The sequence below is a fragment of the Microtus oregoni genome, unplaced genomic scaffold, assembly GCF_018167655.1.
Source record: "Microtus oregoni isolate MIOR12 unplaced genomic scaffold, Mior012 000070F_ref0000104, whole genome shotgun sequence".
Classification (NCBI taxonomy): domain Eukaryota; kingdom Metazoa; phylum Chordata; class Mammalia; order Rodentia; family Cricetidae; genus Microtus; species Microtus oregoni.
In genome coordinates, this window is record NW_024543977.1 from 2,475,502 (window position 1) to 2,500,016 (window position 24,515).

Consider the following 24,515-nt stretch of genomic DNA (forward strand, 5'->3'; position numbering starts at 1 on the left):
AAGAGTAGGAAGATATTAGAGGCCTCATTGATAGATGGCAATGCCTTGGTTAATTTTTCTTGTTTTAAATTACCGTTTGATTATTGTGACACACGATATATTTATACTCTATACCTGCATTATTGAACTTGAATATCAAATATTTACTTATAAATTTGAACTTCTAACCATAAAATTGCAATATTTATTGTGCATAAGAATATTACTTAGGGTTTATAACTGGTAGTGATTTTTCTCAATTTGATGCACAGACATTTACTGAATGAGCTGCCTGTTATGCCTGCTCCCTGCTCCTTCTGTTTTCTGTCTAAGCAATGGAGATATTGCCCTTCTCTACATGCTCCTAAGTTCATGATGTTTTGCTCTAGTATGGACCTAAGAGACCATGGGTGGAACCCTCTGAAACTGTGAACTAAATAAAAGTCTCAGTCCATTAAAATAAAGTGGCATTTTGTTCTTAATTGTCCTGGTCAATCTTTCTATTCTCTTAGGGAAAATTTGTTATTTTATATTTTCTGTCAGTTTATCTATGTCCTCCACATTTTTAAGTTTGTTTGAGTATAATCAATCATGTTACATTTTTAACATGCACCTTTGCATCTTTTCACTTTATGTATTATTTCCATATTTTTAAATAATTTCTCTTTAATTCTCTTAATCTTTTCAATAAATTGATTTTAAAATAACTAAAGACTATTTTGGAATAATTTTAAAGATCAGAAGATTAGCCAAGTTAGTACCAAAAGTCCCCATGTACCTCATTCTGTTTGTAATAGCACACTTTATATAACCAACAGGCAATGACTAGTGTAAGGAGGTAGTAGCTAAAGTGTGGAGTTTATTCAAACTTTTTAGTTTTCCATTACTGAGGCCTGTTTTCTTTATTTCATGTCACGGGCTGCACCGTGTCTCCACAAATATGTATGTTAATGCTCTAATTTCCAGTGCCTAGGAATGTGAATGTTAATGTGAAAGTATATGCAGCATCTTTAAAGAGGACGTTAAGTCAACATGAAGTCATTAGAGTAGGCTGATTCACTATATTTGGTGCTCTTTTGACACAGAGGCACTGGGGGAATCCCTGGAAGCCCTGCGGTGGTCGCCTACAAGCCGAGTAGGGGGCCTCAGAAGAAACCAAGACTGCAAACACTTTTTTGTTGCACTTACTCTAGAGAATTATAAGAAAATCAGATTCTTTTAAAGTTTCCTAGCCTAAGGCACTTAGCAGAGCAGCCTTAGAAGGACTGCACAGTACTGCACTTGTGTACCACGTTCCTCCATCTTCAGTGTGGTGATTTCTTTTGGTCTCCCAACGAACTCCAAATTAAGACAGGAAGACTTAGTATTAGTTATGAATGCTCGGTCTTAGCTTATGCTCACTTCTAGCTAACATTTTTCTTTAACTTAAATTAACCTGTTTCTCTTCATCTGTGTTTTCCCCAGGGCTCTGTACCTTTCTTTCCTTCTGTATGTTCTGTTCCATCTAACTGGTAGGCAGTTGTCTGACTGCCTGGCTGGGGAGGGGGGTCTCCTCTTTTTCTCCCTCGTTCTCCTTCTCAAGCCTAGATTGCTCTTCCTACTTATTCTCTTTGTTTTTCAGGCCTCCCTATCCCACTACTGCCTAGCTCTTGGCCGGTCTGCTTTTTATTAGATTAATGAGGTGGCTTCGGCAGGCAAGGCAAAACAGTAACACATCTTTACATAGTTAAACAAAAGCAGCCACACATCTTTGTCTAGTTAAAGTAATAATCCACATTAGTGTCTCAGTTTTTCCTTGTCTTTCAAATATACTCTAATGATGCAATACATTAGAACTACATTAAAGCGAGATGAAGTTCTTTCCTCTTCCTGGAAGACTGAATGTGTACCAAAGGGTTCTAGATATTATGTTAAATCCACCATAGTAATGAGTGTCATAGGCAAAATATTTCGAGGTTATTCAAATATCCTGCTTTTCTTCAAAGATTTTTTTTCACTAATGTTCTGCAGGTCTTAGTTGCAATAATTATTGCTATGTTGCTCTTTCTTTTCTTTCTTTTTTCTTCTGAACTGGGCATTTTACCCAGGTGTGCATTCTAAGCAACCACACTGTACCACTTAGCTACTTTCTCACCCCTAATATTATGTTCTAATAGTCAGTTTTCTATTTCTCTAATTCTTTGCATATTTTTCAACTGAAATTCTTCTGTAAGAAAGATTTATTTCTTTATTTTTTCTTGTATTTGGGAATATGGACTTGCGAATATTTATCCTTTTGTGTTAGAATTTAGTATCACCATTATTTCACTTCAGTCATTTATTTCCTTACTAATTTTTAGACAGGGTTTCACTGCATACTCCAGGTTGGTCTGGAACTCAAGATCCTTCTGCTTCAGCCCCCTGAATGTTGAGACATTGAGCATGCACTGATACTTTCTGCTGGTAGATAGGCTCCTTAATGAAAAATATTCTTACTCCTTCTCAGGAAGACGTCGTTCCTTTGCAGGCTCTTAGGTCCAGGCGAGGGTCCATGTGTGTGGTTCCTTGAAACTTAGCCCAGAGACCCATAAGGAAATGTGTGTTTCTTCCCCAGTTGTCTACCAACAAACCATTGAGGTAAAAGGCTAGGATAACTAGGACAGTCCTCCAGGCCAGAAGCCACATGAAACAGGATGTGAACAGTAGCCCCTGATCTGTGGTAATTTTGAAATCCACTTGAGCACATGTCGCCAGGTCATCCTTAGGACCCAGCTTTTCTCTCTCAGAACGCAAACTTCCTGTTCCTCTGGCTCCTACAATCTTTCCACCCTGGCTTCCTCAATGATCCCTGAGCCGTAGATGCTGGAATGGTGTTTAGATATAGGTATCACACAGTTTCTTTTCTGTTGTATTTTAGTCAGTTGTGGTGTTTTGTAATGGTCTTTGTGGCAAAGAGAAATTTCTTTGCTGAGGCCTCCTGTAGGTATTCTGTGAATCTTACTGAATTGCATTCTACCAGAAAGATACCACACTCATGTATTTCTTAGACATAAGCATTTTTTTTTTTTGGTTTAGAAATCCTGGCTTTTAGGGCTGGGATTATAGCTCAGTGGGTAGAGTGTTTGCCTACTATACATGAAGTCCTGGGTTTGGCCCTCAGCATCTCACAAAATTGGAAGTACTGATCATTCCGCTAATCTCAACACTTAAAGGTTCAGGCAAATAATTAGAAGTTCAAGGTCATACTCAGCTTCATAGGGAGTTTGAGACCAGTCTGGGCTATAGAAGATTTAGAGTAAAAAAAGTGGACAAAAAAAAATCCCGATAACAATAACAAACATAAAGAAATAATCCTGGGCCCCATTGGTGCTGTGAAATAAACCTTGAGGATATTGGAATTCCTTTTGTTTACTAGATGTCCAGAAGCACACAGTTTACCACTGGAAGATCTTTGAATTAACATGTTCCAAAGGCATTGTCTTAGATCTATTTTTAGGCCTTAAAGGATTTCATATCTCTATTCTGTGGTGGGTCTTTGCTCTGACCCTAATGTATATTCTGAGAATCTTTTGCTAGGAGACACTAAGGATGAGAAACCATTTTATTTTCAAACACTGTAGACTGGGCTTTTAATATTTCTCTTAAGTGTTGCTAAAAAATGAAACTACTGCATAATAGCATTATTCGCATGCCTAGTGCTCACTTGTAGATGAATAAGTAAAATGAGGAGTAGCTCTCAACTTTAAAGAAAGGATGAATTGGGGCATTGCACTAAGTGGCATGGGCAGCCAATAAGAACAGATGCCATTTGAAACACGAGGAAAGAGACACAAATTAGAGATGTGGTTCTGCTCTTGGAGCTGGGCGGGAAGCGGCGTGGTGAATTGCGGTGTAGTCCTAAGTCTCCAAAAAAAAAAAAAAAAAAAAGAGCCCATAGGTCAGCTGTGCAAGACAGCAGTGTAGAAACACTTCACACACCTGAATTGGAATTTTAAAAGTTGTTAAGTTGACAAAGGAGCAAAATCTAGCTCTCCGGCATTTTTAAGGAATCAAACAATTCTTCTTCCACTTTTGCCTGGAGTATTAGTCAGTCAGATCCATAAGTTCATATTTTCACAGGTCATTACTAGGTCAGTGTTGTCACACTCCCTACCTATCGTGTGACAAATGTCCTTTTAGTACTTCCCTCATTGTTTTTTTGTTTTGTTTTTCAGACAGTGTTTCTCTGTGTACACCTGGCTGTTCTGGAACCTACTCTGTAGGTCAGGCAGGCCTCAAACTCAGAGCTTCACCTGTTTTTCCTCCCAAGTGCTGGGATTAAAGGCATGAGCCACCACCGCCCAGCTCCTCGTTGTCTTCCAAGAGTCAACAAACAGATTCCAGTTTTAACTATTACTGTGACCATTTCGGAGGCCAAAGCTAGCTCTACAAGTTTCATTATGGCAGTTGTCCACAGACTCAGGGTCTGTTGTGGCTAACTATTGCATCTGGAAGGGGAGGATTGGACATAACCGATCACTGGTCTACCAGCCTCTGCTTTCATTAATTCTTTATTCCAGCACATTAATTTTTTAACAGGGTGAATTTTTTATTATTTAAAATACATTTTTTCATACAATATATTCTGACCATCGTTTCCCTTTTCCTCTCTCTCTTTAGAAAACAAACAGGTAAACAACAAAACAACAACACCAACAAAACAAACCAGAGTAGAAAAGAACAGAGAAAAATATACGAAACAATGAAAAAGTACAAAGAACACACACACACACACACACACACACGGCAGGGGAGGGGAGAGAGAGCGAGAGAGAGAGAGAGAGAGCGAGAAAGAGAGAGAGAGAACATATAAAAATCCCAAATCAGAATCAATTTATATAAGAAAAGGCCAGTAAGGTGAAAATGCTTAGACAACGCCTTTTGTGTGAGAGAAAAAAGTTCATTCTGAGTTGGTTGTCTACTGCTGTGCATGTGTCTACCCTTAAGTGTGGTTCGTATACCCAGGAAGAGTCTGTCAGAGAAAACTGATTTTTCCTTTGCAGGTAATTGTCAATTGGAGATAGCTTTTTAATTAGGGATGGGAGATCATGCCCACTCCTCCCTCTCAGTGCTGGGACCCTATCTGATTTGGACCTGTGCAGACCCTGGTGTGCTGCCGTAGTCTCTGTGAGTTCATGTGTGCATCAGTACTGTTGGCACTGGAAAGCATTGTTTCCTTGGTGTCTCCCATCCCTACTGGCTCTTAGTCTTTCTGATCCCTCTTCTACAAAGATCTGAATCCTGAGGGGAGATGGTAGAGATTTTCGATGGAGATGTTTCACTTAGGATTGGGTGTTCCAAGGTCTCTCACTCTGCCATTATCCAGTGTGGGTTTCTATATTTGTTTCCATCTATTGCAGGTATAAACCTCTCTGATGATGACTGAGCAAGACAGTCATCTAGGGGTATAGCAGAACGTCATTAGGAGTCATTATTTTGGCAAATTGCTTGAGCAGAACAATTGAATTTAATTTTTCTCTAGTTCCATGGCCTATCTAGTCCCAGGTTCTTGGCCACCTGAGCAGTGTTAAGCATGGGTTTCCCTTGATGGAGTGGGCCCTAAATCCAATCAGAGAATGCTTAGTTACTCCCACAACTTTTTTTGTCCTGACTGCACCAGCAGACAGGTGACTCTCTGTTGAAGAACACTGGGTTTGTGGCTGCGTTGGTTATTTACCTTTTTCCTCTTATAGTGTTCGCACATTTTCCGTCATTTTTCATTAATGCTGACTCCATGGACTATTGTGTCACTTTCTCCCCCAGCAGTGGAGCAGAGAGAGTTCAAGGTAACAGGGCTGAGAAACCCAGCAGACTCTGGAAGTTTTCCTTTGGTCTCCAGGTTTTTTTTTCATTCTCTCATCCACAGATGTTCCTGAGAGTCTATCTTTGCTTAAACCTCCGTCCTTCAGTTTTCCTTTGCCCGCTGTTAGTTTAGCTACTTTTTGCTTCTCCTTAACATTGGAACTTTTTCCAAAGTTAATTGGGTGTTTGCATTACTGAGAAGTTAGGAGAAAATACCTAAGAAAGATATAATGCCAAAGAGATTGGGACATAGTTCAGTTGTAGAGTGCCTAACTTGTGTGAAGCTCGGGATTTAATGCCAGAACTTATAAAGGCAAGGTTTTGTGAGACAGTGAGAATTTTCTTGGGCCCTATATGTCATCCTGAGTTGTCTAAAACATAACACAACAACAAAACAAAACATAATGCATACATGAGGGATTAGAGGTCAGAAGTGGGAGAGGCCCAACTAGAACGCTGTGCCAAGAAGTTTTATCCTCTATGGTTTTCAGTTTATGAAAATGAAAATATTGGTGTTGAATAGGGAAGGGTCAGGATCGTATTTACACGTTTTCGGGGTTGTATCACCTTTACTTCAATATACTTCAGTTTGTTGGCCCCTGCTTGCATGGCACCTTCTGAGGTCCTTGGAGATGCCAAGAGTGAGCTTACTGACCAACTGTTTTGGAAAAATTTCTGAAAAAATGACAGTTTAGTTGCAAGAGTCTCTTTATGCTATAACACATCCCCATTCTCAGGCAGTGGGCATTTCTGGAAACTGGCTACAAGGCAGTGCAGGACAACTCAGGCTGCGTGCTAAGGCAGTCTTCAGTTGTACTAGACAGAGCTAAGTGTGACGGTAAATATTAGAAAAGAGAAAGTTGAAGTGGGTACCTTTAGGCGGGCCCTGCCAAAGTGTGCCACTAAGCAACAGAGCTGGGGCAAGAGGTTTATTGGGGGAGGAGAAATATGGAGGGGGAGTGGGGGGGGGAAGGTGAAAGAATGAAAGGCCATGAGGGAGTGGTGACATGAGCGAGGTAGGCAGACACAGAGAGAGAGCAGAGATGAGAGAGTGAGCTGTGCTCTGATGGGCACTTTTAAAGGGTGGGGGGGTACATGTGGTATAGCTGCGGATGGAAGGGCGTCTGGCAACAGGTGGTGATGTAGCTGCTTTGGCAGCTGAGGCAGGATGCAGCAGAAACTAACAGTGATGGTGAGTTTTGGTCAACTTGACACAAACTAGGGTCATCTGGGAAGAGGGAACCTCAACTGAGCAATTGCCTCCACCAGACTGGCCTGTAGGCAAGTCTGTAGGGCACTTTTCTTGATTGATGATTGATGTTGGAAATCCCAACTCATTGCACAAGGTGCTACCTCTGGGCTGGTGGTGCTTAGTTATAGAAGATAGCAGGCTGAGCACGTCATAGATGGCAAATCACTAAGCAGTGTTCCTCTGTTGCCTCTGCTTCAGTTTCTGCCCCTAGGTTCTTGCCTTGGCTCCCCTTGATGGTGGACAGTAAAGTACAAGATGACAGAACCCTTCCTTCCCCTAACTTGCTTTTCTGTCATTCTGTTTATCACAGCAATAGGAAAACAAATTCAAACACTAAGTTATTGCTATAGCCACTTGGGGGACCTCATTGGTCTCTGGTAATATTCTTTGTGTCTGTGGTATGCATCCACCAAAAGTTATAATACATCTGTCAGGACAAAGGTCAAACTGTTAGGAATGTGTATCAGTGACTTAGTCTTTACATTGGGAGGAAAGCTCTGAACTCTATAGATGTCACACTGGGACCTCTACCTGGAACAAGGCCAGACTGAACCAAACAGCTATTATTAAAAAAGCTGTTACTTGGGCTAGAGATGAAGATCTGGAAGCAGTTAGTAATGAAACTAGTTAGTGGCAATGGGACAGAAATGTTAAAAGACGAGAAAAGTGTGGAAAGCCAATTTGCAGCACTTGGCAATGACTCTGGTACGCAAACCTATTCAGGGTGACAAAATATTAGACTGTCAAGAATGAAAGGAATTTGAAGCTTGTCCTGTGTCCTCCCCTCCCCTCCCCTCCCGTTCCGCCCCTCCCCGCCCACAACAAGTAGGGGAGGACACATTGGTCTATGGAGCACCAAGGGTTTTAGGAGTAACAAAAGTTACTTTATAACAAAAGTTATAGTTTTATAGAATTCGTTGCTTTTTAATCTCTGGAAGTCACCAATAGTCTTTTTCTCCCTTCATTTTCTAGTCCTGAGGCATTTAAACTACAGTCATTTGCTGGCAGCATGTGGAGCTTCTGGGATGTGAAAGGACGGAACAGAACTTCCGCCTCAGAGACATTGCCCCAGAGACTCCAGGTGCAGGCGTGCTGGGGCTTGGAGCCGGCCTCTGAATGAGAGACCGTGCTCATTTGCATCTCTGCATTCCTTCACAATGTCTACTGTTCCCCAGTATGAGAGCTTTTCCCTCTGATGGAGTCCCCCCTAAACTCCACCTCCCTCTCCGGAAGTCTATAGCACCTTCCCCAGGGCTCAGTGGGTCTCCAGGCACCAAGGAGGCCCTAATGAAGATGAGTCAGCACTGATTTCCCATCTGGTGAACGCACGGCTCATTTACCTCTGGTGGTTTTGAGCAAACCCAAAGTGCTTCGTGGCTGGGTTGAAAGTCTGCGGCGACTTTTTAGTTTCTATATATGAACTTAAAACTAAGGGAGAACGTTCCCAACCAGTAAGCTACTTATCTCTGAAGCCAATTTTCTTCAAAGAAAAGCAGCAGAACAATGGCAGCCTCCTGCAGTTCCCACTGGTGACCATGGTGCTGAGCGAGCAAGACTTTTGGCCTGTCTTGCCTCTAAGCTCTCCGTGGTGTTACAAATAGCTGGAAAAAGAAAAAACCCAAAACAAACAAACAAACAAACAAAAAAAACTGAACTCATTATTTCTAGAAATTTTGACACAAGTAAAAATAGCTATTTTGGATAATTTATGCTTCATAAAGAGGCATTCAAGGGAGAATACTAAAATGTTGTAGCCAATGACAGTCCAGTGGGAAACTTCATGATTCTGGCCATGAAAGGTGAAGGGCTGTCATTATTCCAGTCATAAATTTTACCCTGATCTCCTCTTCTCCCTTTGACCTGTTCCCCTCCACCATAATGTTTCTTTCTTTGTCATAGTGTGCCTTCTATTGCTGTGGTAAACACCATGAACAAAAACAGTTTGGGGAGAAAACAGTTAATTTTGCTTATATGACCTAGATCACAGTCCACCATGGAGGGAAGTCAAGGCAAGAACCTGCAGGCTGAAACTGAAGCATAGACCATGGAGGAAAACTACTTACTGGCTTGCTTGCTATGCTTTCTTAGCTTGCTTTCTTGGACAGCCCAGGACCACCTGCTCAGGGATGGTATCACCAACTTGGGCTGGGCCCTCCCCTGACAATCCTTAATCAAGAAAGTGCCCCCACAGTCTTACCAACTGCTCAGTCTGAGCCAGTCTGATATCAGCGTTTACTCAGTTGAGGGTCCTTCTGCCCAGATGACCCTGGCTTGTGTCAAGTTGAAAACTAAACAACAAACAAGACCAAAATCACATCATAGAATTTATTATAACTATCATTTATTATCTGACATGTGTACTATGTCATAAACAGAGATGGATATGCCTGTGTCTATCCATAATGTCAGAATTTATTGAATAACACATTTATAACATTGGCATATCTGGTAGCAGTTTGCCAACAACTCTTAATAGCTGCTCAAAGCAAGCACAGGTTTGGTCAAAGCAAGCAATTTTTTTAAAAATCTTAATCTTAGTTACTAATACTAACGCCTATGTTCTACGTTTTACATCATGTTATAAATATCCACCTATCTATCATCTGTGCATTTATGTAACTTATAGAAGATGAGTGGAAAGAGAAGCTTTTTCTCCCGGTTACGCCAGCCTCTCTGAGCTCCCACCACAGATGACAAGTTTTAGCAGGAGAGTGAAATGAGATTAGCACTCGACTACGACTCACTGTAAAGAAGGCATTTTTGGGACAGGTGATATTTTAGAGTCAAGTTTTCTGTGATGTCCACAACCATACTGTGTGGTTTAGTAAATCTTTAGCTATTTCCTGAGCACCTTTTCTGTTCCAGGTACCACATTAAGAGGATGGAGATTGTGAATGTACAAAGTCCTTACTTTTGCAAGCTGAACAAAATGAGTGTTTGCTGGATTTGCCCTCCTATGTTTCTTCTCTGAGTTAACCTGAGTTAAACCTAAGTGGGCAGTGTGAACAGCTTAGGACGTTCTTTACATTCATCTCATTTCCAGGGCAGAACACGGTTAGAAAATGTCAAGGCTCATGCTGACTTTTTCTTCTTCTTTGTTTTATTTTAGGGGTGTGATGAAAGTTGATATAAATCTCCAGAAAGTGGACATTGACCAATGCTCAAGTGACGGCTGGTTTTCAGGGACTCACAAATGCCATCTTAACAACTCAGAGGTAAGAACACAAGGATTAGATCTTCCAAAATCGGAGGCAAAGGCGTGGAAGGTTCTCGCACATGCTTCATTTGCGTGGGTGAATGACCCTACGCATCCGAATGAGAAGGAAAGAATCCAGACACATCTCACTTCTGTCAAATAAACTGAAAGAGGGGAGAAAATAACATTTTTGCAGAGAAACTGTTTTGGGGACCCTTAAGACAAGGCCAAAAGTAGGTTGTGGCTGAAATTTGACTTTGATTAAAGGATGATTTAATTCTTTAGAACAAGCTAGAAATGTACAACAATCAAGAAATGAGGAAACAGCCCCCGCGGGACCAAACAGAGCAAACATCTTTTCATGCATGATGATGCTCATTGTCACATTTGTGGGATCCCTTTAGAAACGTTGCCATCTGCTAAAATGTAGTAGAGCAGGTATGGCAGGGTAGTCTGGAAAACAAGGAGAAACTTATCTGCAGGGATCTGGAAAGGGATTGTGAGAGCTGTGTGCATTTTCCTCCTTTCCACCCCCACTGGGTTTGACTGGGTGGGATTCTGGCTGATAAAGAACAGAGATTACACTTCTGCGAAAGACCTGTCTTTTTTGTTCAGGAAGCAACAGCAACAGCAATGACCCTTTCCACTTGCCTTTTGCAGTTTCAAAGAAGAAATATGATGACATACTAAAGAATATCCTCTCACTAATCTGTCTCTAAGGTCCAAAAATGCTGTGAAAACATGCACACAGTTCCAGTTTTCTGACCTTTAACACTTGGAATATCCCAAGGTTGACTCCATAAATTTGTAAGGAAAGTTGACTCAGTTTATTTTTAAATAGGAGGGTGTGGTGTTTCTACAAAGTCATACCCAGCATCTTTAATTTGAACTTCTCCATTTGTGAATGGCGGTTGTGCATACTGCACATATATGGTTTTAGAGCAAGGCCATTTAAGCCAGAAGGGACGTTTGCCATTAAGTACTTCTTTTTGTCATTGTAATTATAGGCACACAGGCATATGTATGAACATATATGGATATAATCCCTTCACATTTGCACCTTATGCACACCCTGCAATGTCATGCTGTTGCACATCACTAAGATAGCACCAAGGTCACCATTCTCCCAACGATCTCCCAAAGTCGCACACTCCCCTACGTATCACGTATACCTTTATCCACTTCCATTCTCTTTATCACAATAGCCCCCAATTCTCCACCCCCGAGTACCCCAACAACTTCATACTTTTCCTTGTCCTTCTAAATCCAGTGGTTCTCAACATTCCTAAAGCTTTGACCCTTTAATACAGTTCTTCATGTTGTAGTGACCACAAACCATAAACTTATTTTTATTGCTTCTTCATAAATGCAATTTTACTACTGTTGTGACCTGTAATATAAATATCTGATCTGCAAGATGGTCTTAGGTAATCTCTGTGAAAGAGTTGTTAGACTCCGAAAAAATCACAACTCACAGATTGAGAGATGCTGCTTTAAACCTATCCCGCCTCCATAATGTTCATATAATGCTATCTTTCCTCTTTGGTTCCTCGCATATGTTCCCAAATCTCTTTCATGTCTATACACCCTCACACAGCCAACCCTATGTAGCCTTTTACCTCAATCCCTTACCGAGTGGGGCTCCATGATGTATGTGAGCCCTTTTGCTTTGGTAAAACCTTCTGCCCCTATTTGGTAATCCTATGGTTTTGAGTATTTCTGAGGCTTTACTTCCCTTTGAATGAATAGAGCAATTTCAAACATATAAATTTCAATTGATGATTGGTGATTGTCCTTAGTTTGGTTATCTCCAAGGCAATTGTGTGGCCATTTTGCATTGTCTTTAACTAGCATGGACTTTTTTTCCGTGCTGGAATTCCCACTGTGGTTATTGGTCTAAGAGTGACCATTTCTAGGCAGCCTTGTTTTGGTATGGGTGCTGGAGTCAACAGTCTGTTTAGAAATAGGAAGATGGGCCCTTCTTAGCTTATAATAATGTTTGAGTCATTTTGTTTCTTTGTGGCATTCATTTTTTAACTGGATGGTTTTATTACCAATAACTACTTTTAGAAGATTGATTTATTTTCATTGCATCAGCAATATTAATTTTTTGAGTCTTGTGTGTTTTAGAGCTTTCAAATAAATTATTTCAAGAAATAATACTGTTTTCTATTCCAATGAACAAAGATTAGGTTGAAATATGTGACTTTTCATAATACATATACATATATATGCATAGTATTTACCCAGTTTCTCATGGAAAAACTCAAAAAGCACATTCTTTAGGACAACTGACAGTTCAATGACTTATTTGAATATGTTGTAGCAAGAAGCTCAGTGCTCCAAAAGTGCTATCAAGAAGCTGAAATGATGGGCTGGAGAGAGGCTTAGTGGTTAGACCACTGGCTGCTGAGCAAAGGATCAGGGTTCATGGCAATTCACAACCCCCTGTAACCTAGATTACAGGGGTACTAGGGCCTTCTTCTGATTTCTACCAGTTCCAGGTACATAAATGGTGCACATACATGCACGCAAACTAAGCACTCAAACCCATAAAATGAACTTATCTTTGAAAAGAAAGGGAAAAGTATGATACTGCATGTTTTGACTTAGAACCTGCTCCCTCCCTGTTCTGTGGCTTTTACAGGTATTCAAGTTGAACATAAGGGCTTATGTATCTGTGCCAGGATCAGGAGGTTCTTGATGCAGTCATACATATTCTACAAGGGCTATCGTGGAACTGTATCCTTAGAAACCAAGATGCTATAGTTTGGAGTAGGTTCTATATTTTGCTATTGTTTAGTATTCTCCTCTTTAAATAGTAGAGGGACTTAATATATGTCCCAACTTCACTTTGACATTTTTCTGGTGTGTTGACCTTTTGGCTCCTGGAACAAGTTATATCAGTTGAGCAGGACTGATGCTGGAGACGGAAACTGATGTGCACAATGACAAAAGCCCCAAGAACACTATGAGGAAAAAGAATTTCCCACTGGATTCATAGAGCCAGGTCTAGGAATCCATGCCACCATCGCCAGGAACATAGCAAGGCAAGATCTGAGACCACCTCTCAGGATGAAGTGCATGGAGATTCTTCTGGATCATCGCAGAATGGACTGGGCCTTATATTCAGTACCCATTTCATTCTTAACCTCTTTTCCTACCAATGCTTTGAGTACACAAAGAACTCTTTTCTACAGTTTTTTATACATGCAAAATGAATGGATTTTTATTTTAAAAGTCTCATTTCCACAACAACCACAACAACATCAGCAGGAAATAGGAAGCACTAATACAGTAGCTTTAAGCTGTTTCATTATAGGCCACTAGTAAACACTAAGTGCCTCCTACATCTTAAATATACAGAGTATACAAATCTTTTATTGTATTTATATCTTTTTGTAAATCAGAAAACTTAAATCAGGTCGGCATAAGGCTGAAATATCTTAATGAAAATGATATTTTGTAAAAGGAAGCAATTATATCTTTAAAGAGAGCATTACATTTACCTTGTACCTTACTAAGTTTTTTTATTAAGAACATTACAACTAATTATTTGTCATCATTGTTACAATAATTTATTCCTTAGGAATACAACTGTTGATTGCCTTGGCGGGTTACTTAGTCTAGGGTTAGTAACCCGCCTGGCAGTTCAGTTATTCCAGGGTCACGGAGAGGCACTATCTGGAAGATAAATGGGCTAGGAGACAAGAAGGAGGCTAAGCTGGGGTTCCTGTCAAAGCCTCCATTTATTAGAGATGGGGTACAGCTTATATAGGGTAAGGAGTTGGGGGGTGGGCACAGGGGCCTGGGCTCTTGCTGCGTGGTTCACGTTGGTCACGTGGTTCACGTTCGGTCAGGTCACGTAGGCCAGGAGTTCACAGGTTGACACACCTAGTTCTCTAGATAGTTTGGAATGTGGGGCGGGTTCCGTTAACAGATAGCTCTCCACTAACAGCCAATTTGGGTGTGGGGTTCTCTGCAGACTCCCCAGGGTGATGGTTCCTGCAATAATCCTAGGAGGAAATTGGCTCCTGACAGATCCCCCTTTCTTTTATAAAGACAGGCAGCTGTTAAGTGGAGGGCAACAGGTCAGAGTCCAACCATGATGTCAGATCTAAAGGAGAAGGGACTGAGACAAGGAGAGACCCTCCTCTCGAATGGTGAAGCAATTTACCTCTCCTGGGAACAAAGGGGTGCCTTATGATTCTTAGGTCGAGTGGGGACCAGGTCTTTTTTCCCCCTTACCAGTCCTAGGATTCCCAGTATCCTGTCTTAGGTTGGGGGATGTCCTGCCACAAGTCACCCATCCTTGGAGCTCTTCAAATAAAAGGTATCTAGTGAGATTTAAAGTAAGCAGATCACAGGGCACACTGTCTTAGGCCATGTGGAGTGCACCCCTCGTGCCTGTTACTATGCCATGTTGAGCCAGTTTCTACAATCTCTGTATGGTGTGCTGTTCAGGCGAGGGTCCACACTAACTCCCATCATTGGGCCCCTGCATCTATCATTAATGAAAAGACTGTGAGGAGTTCCTCAAATAAAAGATATAATGATATAATTTGGGCACCAATAACTCCATCTTCCAGACAAGAAGAAAGGGCGTTTTCCAAACCCAGTATTCACCTTTTAATCTGGCCTAAGGTATATCCTCCTTCCTAAATGCCTACTCCACAATAAGATTACGAGTGCTGCCTGCCAAACATTTTTTTTTTCCCAGGGATTCCAGGATCTAAAGGGTTTGGGATGTGTAGCAAGGGTGGAAAATTGGAGAGCAGCTGCAGGTTGCTCTGTCTCTGGAGTTCTGAGGTCCTCCATGGAGCCTCGAGTGTTCAGGCGATGGTAATGAACAGCTATGGAATCCTTTGTTATTTCGTCAATCTGGGTCTTAATAAAGCGGGTTAGTTTTTTAAAGGCCCAAGGGCCAAAGGATAATAGTAGTAATAGTCCCATAAGAGGGCCCAATAAACTAGGCAAAAGTGTGGACAGCCAGGGGGAAGTGGAGAACCAGTTTTGGTACCAAGACTCCTGCTTTTCTCTGTTTCTTTTTCTTTCTTCTAAACTATTTTTTACCTTCTGTATGCTATCCTGTACTAAGCCTGTTTTATCTGAATAAAAGCAACATTCTTCTTTAAGGGCAACACAAAGTCCCCCTTCTTTAAGAAAAACCAGGTCAAGGCCTCGTCTATTCTGCAGAACTACCTCTGACAGAGAGACTAATGAATCTTTTAGGTTTTCAGACCTTTTTGAAATTCCTGAATGTCTCTGTCTACTGCCAGACTAAGTTGAGCATATTGCTGTTGGGAGGTGATAAGAGAGGCAATCCCTGTTCCTGCACCTGTGGCTCCTAATCCCAAAACAACAGCCAAGGTAATGGCTGAAATAGGTTCCCTCTTGTATCGGGGCATAATAGCGCCCTGTTCCCAAAAGTGGAGGAGATCCTCTGACTCCTGTATCGTCAGACGAGGTCCCAACCACACTAGCACACAATAATCCTCATTGATCAAAAACTTACTGGTAACTATATAAGTGGTGAGGCCCAAGGAACAGGCAAAATAGAATCCTTCAGGTGCAGAGATATAAGAAAAGAAATACTGACAATAAGTGTCTGATTGCAGGTATGCTGCAATGGTTGAGGGAAGCGCAAGGCTGGTCCCCTAAGGCATAGCCCTATGCCAGAGACCTGGCTTATCGTAAGACCTTCACCATCAACAGGATGCCACCTTTACTGCTTTGTATCATTAGTTAAATTGGGGGAGCCAAAAGCAGCCACACCTTCATAAAAGGGGGGCTTTGGTGAAAAGCAAACCCAGCATTCCTCATATAGGGAATTATTAATAGCATGTAAAGCAACTATAGAAGCATTGACCATAGATAGAATAAGATCAGCAGAAGAGGGAAGTCCTTGGGGCAAGGTGGGTTGAAAGGGAGGGGCCGTTACAGAGAAACTATTGGTCAGCATTTGTTTGTGAGTTGAAGGACGACTAAGTTGCTCACTGGTCAGAAAATGCAATGCCTTATTGGGGCCTACCGCGGTAACAGTGGATTGGGGGACTGTTTTTAGTAACTTTATTTTAAAAGTCACCCCGAAGTCTCTTCCGCTCATATAGAGACGGAGCCCCCATTCTACTCCTCTAGAACTGACCCAATCAACCTCTTTCCTGCTTCTGTAAAGGTGATTACTAAGGGGTTACACCATCTGTGAGGTACACATCGAGCAGCTAAGCTTTGCTTTGGGCCTTTTCTCTTAACTTGAATATAATTCCAGGAAGAAGAGGTATTTCAATATGTATCCCCAGTAGTTTCACAGCCCCATGAGGCACAGAAATAATCAGGACTAAATCCACATTTGGAGGCCAGGGAGCGATCTCTGTGGGAGGCTCCAGGGCAAACATATATTGGTGTAAGAGCAAGGACGCGCCTGCTAAATCTGGTGGTACAGCCAGGCTGCTTCGTGAAATCGATTGGAATTTCTGGAGCCTGTGTTAAAGGGAGAAACTTATCGTTTACTCCCCAATCTGAATGGCCTCCCAAAGCCAATTTGCAGAAATCTACTTCTAAAGGGCCCCAATCAGGAGTTGTGGCTATAGTGGAGGAGGAGTTAATGATGTCACCTGCTTCATTTATGACTTGCCAGGTAAAATTGAAAAATTGATACGGAGGTGCTGCTCCTCCGAGATGACGGGCCCAAATTAGGAGGACCCATAGCCAAGGTGGTGTCAAGATTTTTGTCAGCATCTGAAATAAAACACAAGAAGGGAAATTTTCTCAGGGCTTATTTTCCCTGGTTGGATTATACAATTTTATCAGATGCTCAGGGAGCCATCTGGCATCTTGAGTCTTGGTATCATAAATACATGCATGGCCTTTTCCCCAAATAAGCACAGGGTCGGAGCCAGCCCAGGCACCCGACAAGGGGTCCTTCCAAAGGGCTTGTGCATAGGTAGATTGGGTTGAGGGGTGCCACAGTCTGTCCGCAGCAGACCTCTCCTGATTATCCAGTGTTAGGAAATTGAGCACAAAGAGAGCATGGGCCAAGATTATCTTAGCATTACCTTTTATCTGACATACAACAACCTAAGGGTCTCTAGGTTCAGCAGGCTTTTTACTTAGCTTTAACATCTGTCACTGGTGATGAGCACACTCTGCAAGGCTCTATCAATACAAATGGCATGAATCCATTTTTGCTAAATCATGATGTCCATTTTTTCAGTTCCATCTACTAGTTTTTCAAAGGTTTATGCAAAAATATACTCAGCAGGTTTTCATCTTAACTGGTGTTGATCCCTATAAGCTAATCTGAAAACTGAGCATTTTAGTATTTTAAAGGACTATATGTATATATTAAAGGAATATATATGCATAATATGTATCTATTAAAGGAATATATGTATATTGTATATATGTACATGTATATATTCCTTTGTATATAAAAATAAAATGATATAAATATTTAATGCTAAAAATAATATATATATGTTTAAAATTAGCTTATATTCTTTTTGTAGGATTGATTGGGAATTTTTATTTTCAAGTTTAAATTGCAAGGCTCTCTGAATATTTTTAGATTCTGGTAACAAAACTCACATACACTGGAAACATTTTCAAATATATATTTTCAGTATTCTCACTTTGAAATACTTTCTCAGAATTGTTAAAAAGTCACTTTGGGAGATGGAAAGGTATCTCAGCAATTACAGTGCACACTGATATTACAGAGAAGATGAGATTGGTTCCTAGCACCTTTATCGGGAGCCTTGCCGCTGCTCAGTACCCTTTCTTGGATTCAGCAGGCACTTGACATTTTTAAAATGTATCTTTATTTTCTTAATTATGTACATATGTGTATGCCTGTGTGAGAGTATGTGTATATATGACTGTAAATGCTGCTGAATGTCAAGCTAGGTGGTGGTGGCGCACACCTTTAATCCCAGCACTTGGGAGGCAGAGACAGGTGATCTCTTCACACATGTAACACACAGGCATGCACACACACACAAACACACACACACACACACACACACACACACACACACACACGTCACAGATACCATCCCAATATCCCTCCTTAATGGGATGTCTTAGGTTGGAGTCTGTCTGTAACTCCACATAATTTTAGTTAGAAAATATGCTTTAAAAGGTAAGAATGTGTATTATTTAGTTGATGAGAAGAGGAATTTAATGCAAAGATGTAAAGAAAGTAGTACTTGGCCATTCCCTTTTGAAAATGCTTGCATTTAGAGCACAACTTAGTCCCTTGAGCATAACAGGGCTTACAATGCTTTCCCAGTGATCTTTAGCTTAATTTCCAATTTAGTGAGAAATTTGGAAGCAGCTGCTTACAGTTCTCATCTTACGTGCCCTGTTGTACCAGGGCTCTTGTCCTCTCTGGAATTTTTAGAAAAATCGTTCTACTTCTACAGTTGTGCTGCCTATTGTGAGAGGCACTAGCCATATGCATATGTGGCTACTAATTTTAATATATAATAGATAAAATTAAATACAAATGCAAATTTCAAGTAAATGGCCTCCATAACCCCCTTCAAGCATCTCACAGCTGCTTGTCCCAGTGACTACCATGTAGGACAGGGAGGTGGCCAGCCAGCTCTAGAAGATGACCTAGCTCGTAGTATAGAGGTGACACGTAGGTTTGGAAGGCTTTCAAATCTTTGAATTTCTGGGCAGTGGTGGCACACACCTTTAATCCCAGCACTTGGGAGACAGAGACAGGCAGATCTCTGTGAGTTCAAGGCTAGCCTGGTCTACAGACTGAGCTCCAGAACAGCTTCAAAGTTACAGAGAAACCTTGTCTCAAAAAAAATTCGAATCTTTGAGTTTTTATGAACAGCCCAATCAGTAATATTGCCTTCCAATTTAATGAGGGACACACTAAGGACAAGCTTGAAATGAATACTGGTTTCTGAAATCTTCCTGTGAACTACTGTATTAGCTTGGTGGAAAAGGAGTAAGATCAGAACCAGGTATGGCAGCTTGTGCTGTAATCCTGGGAGTCAGGAATTTGGGGTAAAACCTTGTCCCAGAGAAAAAGAAATGAAGCGAAAACCCTTGCACACCGGTTTTTACATGCCATTATATCATGCTGGAAATGAAAAAGTCTTCCAGCAAAGGAGAGCCGTGGACCGGCCATCATCCAGATGTGTAAATGTGCATCGTGTCTTTTCTTTTCACCCTCATCAGCGCATTTGTGGCTGTTTAAAGAGAACGTCTCATCATCAGAATGAAGAGCAAGGCCGTGGTGCTGCTTCAAGGTAGCTCGCAGAGTGCCAGCACTAAGCCAAAATCTGCAGACACCTTCCTGTTGATGGCTTCCCTTCCTCTTCAGGCATTGCTTTTGCTCTCTTCCATGGGAACCGTCCAAATTAAAAATGGAAACCTTTCCCTCAGCAATTTGAAGTTTATTTTCGGCTACTGTTAAGTCGCTTTTCCATTAGGCTAAATATCTTGCGGTTTGGTAAAACAGCCTTGCCTTACCAAGCCCAACTGAGCAAGTTCCCTTGTTTGTTCCCATGGCTGTGAATAATTAACCTGTTTGAATTTCTTACATAATCTTTTTGAATCTAAAATTTGTAGATGACGATTGATTTTTTTCTTGAGAGTTTTATCATGTTCTTAACAGTTCCTAAACTAAGTTTTGATTCATACAAATTGGGTGAGATAAAACTTTGCTCAATTCCATGCTCCCAGCAACTGAACCAAGGGTACATCAGTGCCCTTCACCATCTTGTGGCTGGGATGGTGTGACTCAGTTGTGGGAAGCTTAAAGACGCTGAAGCTTTGTGCTCATCTTGACATCTCCTCCACTAGAACACTACGTCATACCTTTCCTTATGGAGAGCTGTGTGTTGTGGGTTCTGTTCTGTCAGAATTGCAGAGCACTGGTTCTAACACTGTCTCACAGAAGCCACTTCTGATGGTAATTTCTCCCTGTTTAATTAGCTATACTAGTTTTCTCTGTTTGAGGTTTGCTGAACACAGTCTCACTAACTGTAAATTTAATAATTAACAATGTATACATTTGATTTTCTATGAGGTACTTTTTTGATAGATTAACTCTAATGCATCTTGCAAGGTGTGTGCGTGCGTGTGTGTGTGTGTGTGTGACAGAGACTTTCTATATAGCCCTAGCTAGCTTAGTACCCATGCGTGTCTTAGGGTTGCAACAGTCACCCCACCTCAGCTTCTGAGTGCTAGTATTACAGGTGTGTGTTCCGACTGTATTCTCACTCCATAAAATAACATGGACCAATAAAGGAAATCATAATTTAAATGAATCACTTCCTTCTTGAGAGATCCAGGAAACCTGAAGATGAAATCAATCATGACATCCTTTAGGTACTAAGTGGCTAACATACAAAACAGGAACTTGGAGACACAGAAATAAATAATCTCTATAATAACAGGCAAATCTTCACACAGTTCTCAGACATGAAAAAACTTTGCCTACTAGATTAGCCAACAGAAGTTTCTGCAATCAAGAAGCTGAAGTTGGGGGACTGTGAACTCAAGACCAATCTGGATACAGCCTCTGTGGGATAATGCTCTGTATACTGAAAAGATTTGTCACTCATATTAGTTTAATAAAATGCTGATTGGCCAGTAGCCAGGCAGGAAGTATAGGTGAGGTGACCACACTAGAAGAATTCCGGGAAGAGGAAAGGAAGAGACACAGTCACCATCCAGATGCAGAGGAAACAAGATGAGAATGCGCTACTGAGGAAAGGTTCCAAGCCTCATGGCCAAACATAGCCAAGGATGAATTATGAGTTAATTTATGTTGTTAGAACTAGATAATAATAAATATGAACTAATGGGCCAAACAGTGTATAGTTAGTATAAGCCTTTGTGTGTTACTTTGGGACTGATCGGCTGTGGGACTGGGTGGGACAGAAACTTACATCTACACACAGCAAAACTTTGTCTTGCTAAACCAAACCAATCCTAACCAAACCAAATTATTATACTGTGTGCTGAGTATACTACCATGAAGAACTGATAGAAATGCAGTTGTTATTGAACTTTCTGGTAAGATAGTAAAATTATTATAACTAAAAGTACAGGCACCTTGGCTAAAATTGCTTTTTTTTTCATTTGTCAAAGGAAATCTTTTGAAACTGCTACACACATCTGCATGCCACAACATTCATTACAGTAGTGTGTGTTGAAAATTTGGAAGCAGATGTACAATACAGAATTGGCTAAGTAAATTATGATGTATAAGATAGTTCAGTGTTAAGGAAACAGGCTCTCCAGTATGATTTAATAATTCATGAGGATTCAGATGCATACAGAACAGCTGTGGTATGAAGAAGTCTTTCTAAAGTATATTTGGTAGGAGAGTAGATGATTGGTAAGATGCCAACCTGCCAACCATTTTTTTTTTTTTGGTTTTTTGAGACAGGGTTTCTCTGTAGCTTTGGTGCCCATCCCAGAACTAGCTCTCTTAGACCAGGTTGGCCTCGAACTCCCAGAGATTCGCCTGCCTCTGCCTCCCTAGTGCTGGGATTAAAGGCATGCACCACCACCGCCCGGCCTCTGCCAACCATTTTTATACTGAGAAGTGAAGCCCATACTTTGGAAATGTATGTAGGGTGATTTGTACAAGCCACCTCCCAGTGTCTTAAACTGTCGGCCACGTGAAAAAAATGGTAATAACAAGTTTCTGAATGTGTAAAGACCAAAAAGTAATTAGAAACCAAACATGTCATGATTCCCAGTATTTCTGGCCGTGCACACCCTGCTGCATGCATGACGTCACTGCAGCCTTGCTGCTGAGCACACAGTGGGCTCACCCTGCTGCATGCATGACGCCACTGCAGCCTTGCTGCTGAGCACACAGTGGGCTCACCCTGCTGCATGCATGATGCCACTGCAGCCTTGCTGCTGAGCACACAGTGGGCTCACCCTGCTGCATGCATGACGTCACTGCAGCCTTGCTGCTGAGCACACAGTGGGCTCACCCTGCTGCATGCATGACGCCACTGCAGCCTTGCTGCTGAGCACACAGTGGGCTCACCCTGCTGCATGCATGACGTCACTGCAGCCTTGCTGCTGAGCACACAGTGGGCTCACCCTGCTGCATGCATGACGTCACTGCAGCCTTGCTGCTGAGCACACAGTGGGCTCACCCTGCTGCATGCATGACGTCACTGCAGCCTTGCTGCTGAGCACACAGTGGGCTCACTTTGCACCACACCTCGTACCACCTGTGTCCTCTCTGAGAGCAACAAGTGCTCTTAACTTCTGACCCTCCCTCTATCCCCAAAGTTTATGCTCTTATAGAAACTTTATCATTATGGAAAATAAATAATTTTAATATTTTCTGAGTATTGTTCTTCAATATGTAAGGATCAAATATGTATATCTTTGAATTATATTGTTTTAGAATGTTTGATTTTAAAAATTGTTGAGTTTCTGATTTGAATTTCATTAAAATGATGAAATGAATTTTTACTTTGGATTAGGACAAAACCTCTTACCATGTGTAAAATGGCCCCATTCTATAGGCTGTTGTTTTGTCTTATTGACAGGGTCCTTGGCCTTACAGAAGCTTTTCTGTTACAAGAGGTCCCATTTATTAATTGTTGATCTCAGTATCTGTGCTACTGGTGTTATATTCAGGAAATTGTTTTCTGTGCTAATGCATTAGAGGCTACTTCCCACTTTCTCTTCTATCAGGTTCAGTGTAACTGGATTTATGTTGAGGTCTTTGATCCCTTTGGATTTGAGTTTTGTGCAGAGTGATAGATATGGATCTATTTGCATTCTTCTATATGTTGATATTCAGTTATGCCAACACTATTTGTTGAAGATGCTTTCTTTTTCCCATTGCATGATTTCAGTTGTGGTTTTGTGCTACAGAGACATTATCAGCATTGATAATTATAAACTAAAAATATTTATTAATTTTTAATAACTTTGAAGATATAGTATCAAATATTCAGCAATATTTAATTCCTTATGTAAAAGTAAATAAGCACATCTATCTTATTAACATGGAAATTGCTAACATCTTTAGAAATAGTAAAAATTATCTATAAACTCAAGGTTTTTTTTAAAAGTAAATTTAAGTAACTTGTTACTATTACTAACAATTACTTTAGAAGTTACTGTTTCTTTCTTTTTATTTCTGGACTCTCTGAAATGTTACAAAAATAAAATCTTCACAAAACCTTATTCATGAATGGTACGTGTAAAAGTACCTATGCTCCAATGCTGAGAATCAATCCTGGAGCCTTCTCAGGTAGCCATATACTCGACCATTGAGCTATGGATCGATCTAAAGTCCCATTCCCATTTTTTTTTTTAAAGGCAAAGACTAATGTAGCCCAGCCTTGTCTTGAACTTGTGATCCTTCTGAGTCAGCTTCCAAGTAAGGGATTACAAATATGTGCCACCAGTTTCTTCTAGGCATCCAGGCTATTGGCTTAGTATTTAAGTTTCTTTGCTCAAGCACAAAGTCTATGAGATCCCAAAAACAATTTGTCCCAGTATTTGATGTTTGTTTCTGAATTTCCATGTAAGAAAACATTTAACAATAATAAAGCCATATTCATGTAATATATAGCCATTCTGCATGATAGCTATGATAGTTATTTTTGTTTTGCACACAAGGAAACCAAGTGCTATAGCCTGACAAAAATAAGAATATTTAATGTGGTGGGTCAGGAAGCCAAGCTATAGGAAGGTGGTAAAAATAATGGAGGGTTACCAGTAGGGGATGTGGGATGACATTGTGATGGCTCTCTTACTGGGAGTTCAACCAAGACACACGATAGGATCACTCTTATGGGGAATTAGGCAGAAACCAATCCAGAAGTACTAATGTAACCCAGAGGTGGCCATGACAAGTTTCCAAGAGACATGGCAAGCCTCTGTCCAGATTAGGCCTAGGAAAAGTAAGTGATCCTATTTTTGTAGGCAGGTAAGTGGTGGCAGAAAAAATAAGACTTTTTTTTTTTAATTCTTTGAGAACGTCATGCGTGTATACAACGAACCATGACTCTGTCTACTCTCCATTTCTCCCTCCCAATCCTCCCTTTGCTTTCCCCAGCTCCATGCCATTATCACCATTGTCTTCCTCCTTCCCCTCTTTTTCTTCATCTTCTTTCTTCTCTTCTTCCTCTTCTCCCCTCTATCCCTTTTTGATAACCTAAATCCAATTTGTGCTGCTCATATGTACGTGGGTATGGGGCCATCCAATGGAGCATGGTAACCTTGCCAGTGACCACACCCTGGTAATGGTAGAAA

At 41.0% G+C, this 24,515-nt stretch overlaps 1 protein-coding gene across 1 annotated transcript in view; it reads left to right on the forward strand.

Annotated features, from left to right (window-relative positions):
* Gpr158 (G protein-coupled receptor 158) overlaps positions 1-24,515 on the forward strand; it is a 358,827-nt gene that overhangs the window by 30,362 nt on the left and 303,950 nt on the right. Inside the window, exon 2 of the mRNA XM_041641570.1 lies at positions 10,161-10,266. Within this exon, the coding sequence (XP_041497504.1) occupies positions 10,161-10,266 (106 nt within the window). The remainder of the gene's footprint in view (positions 1-10,160; positions 10,267-24,515) is intronic.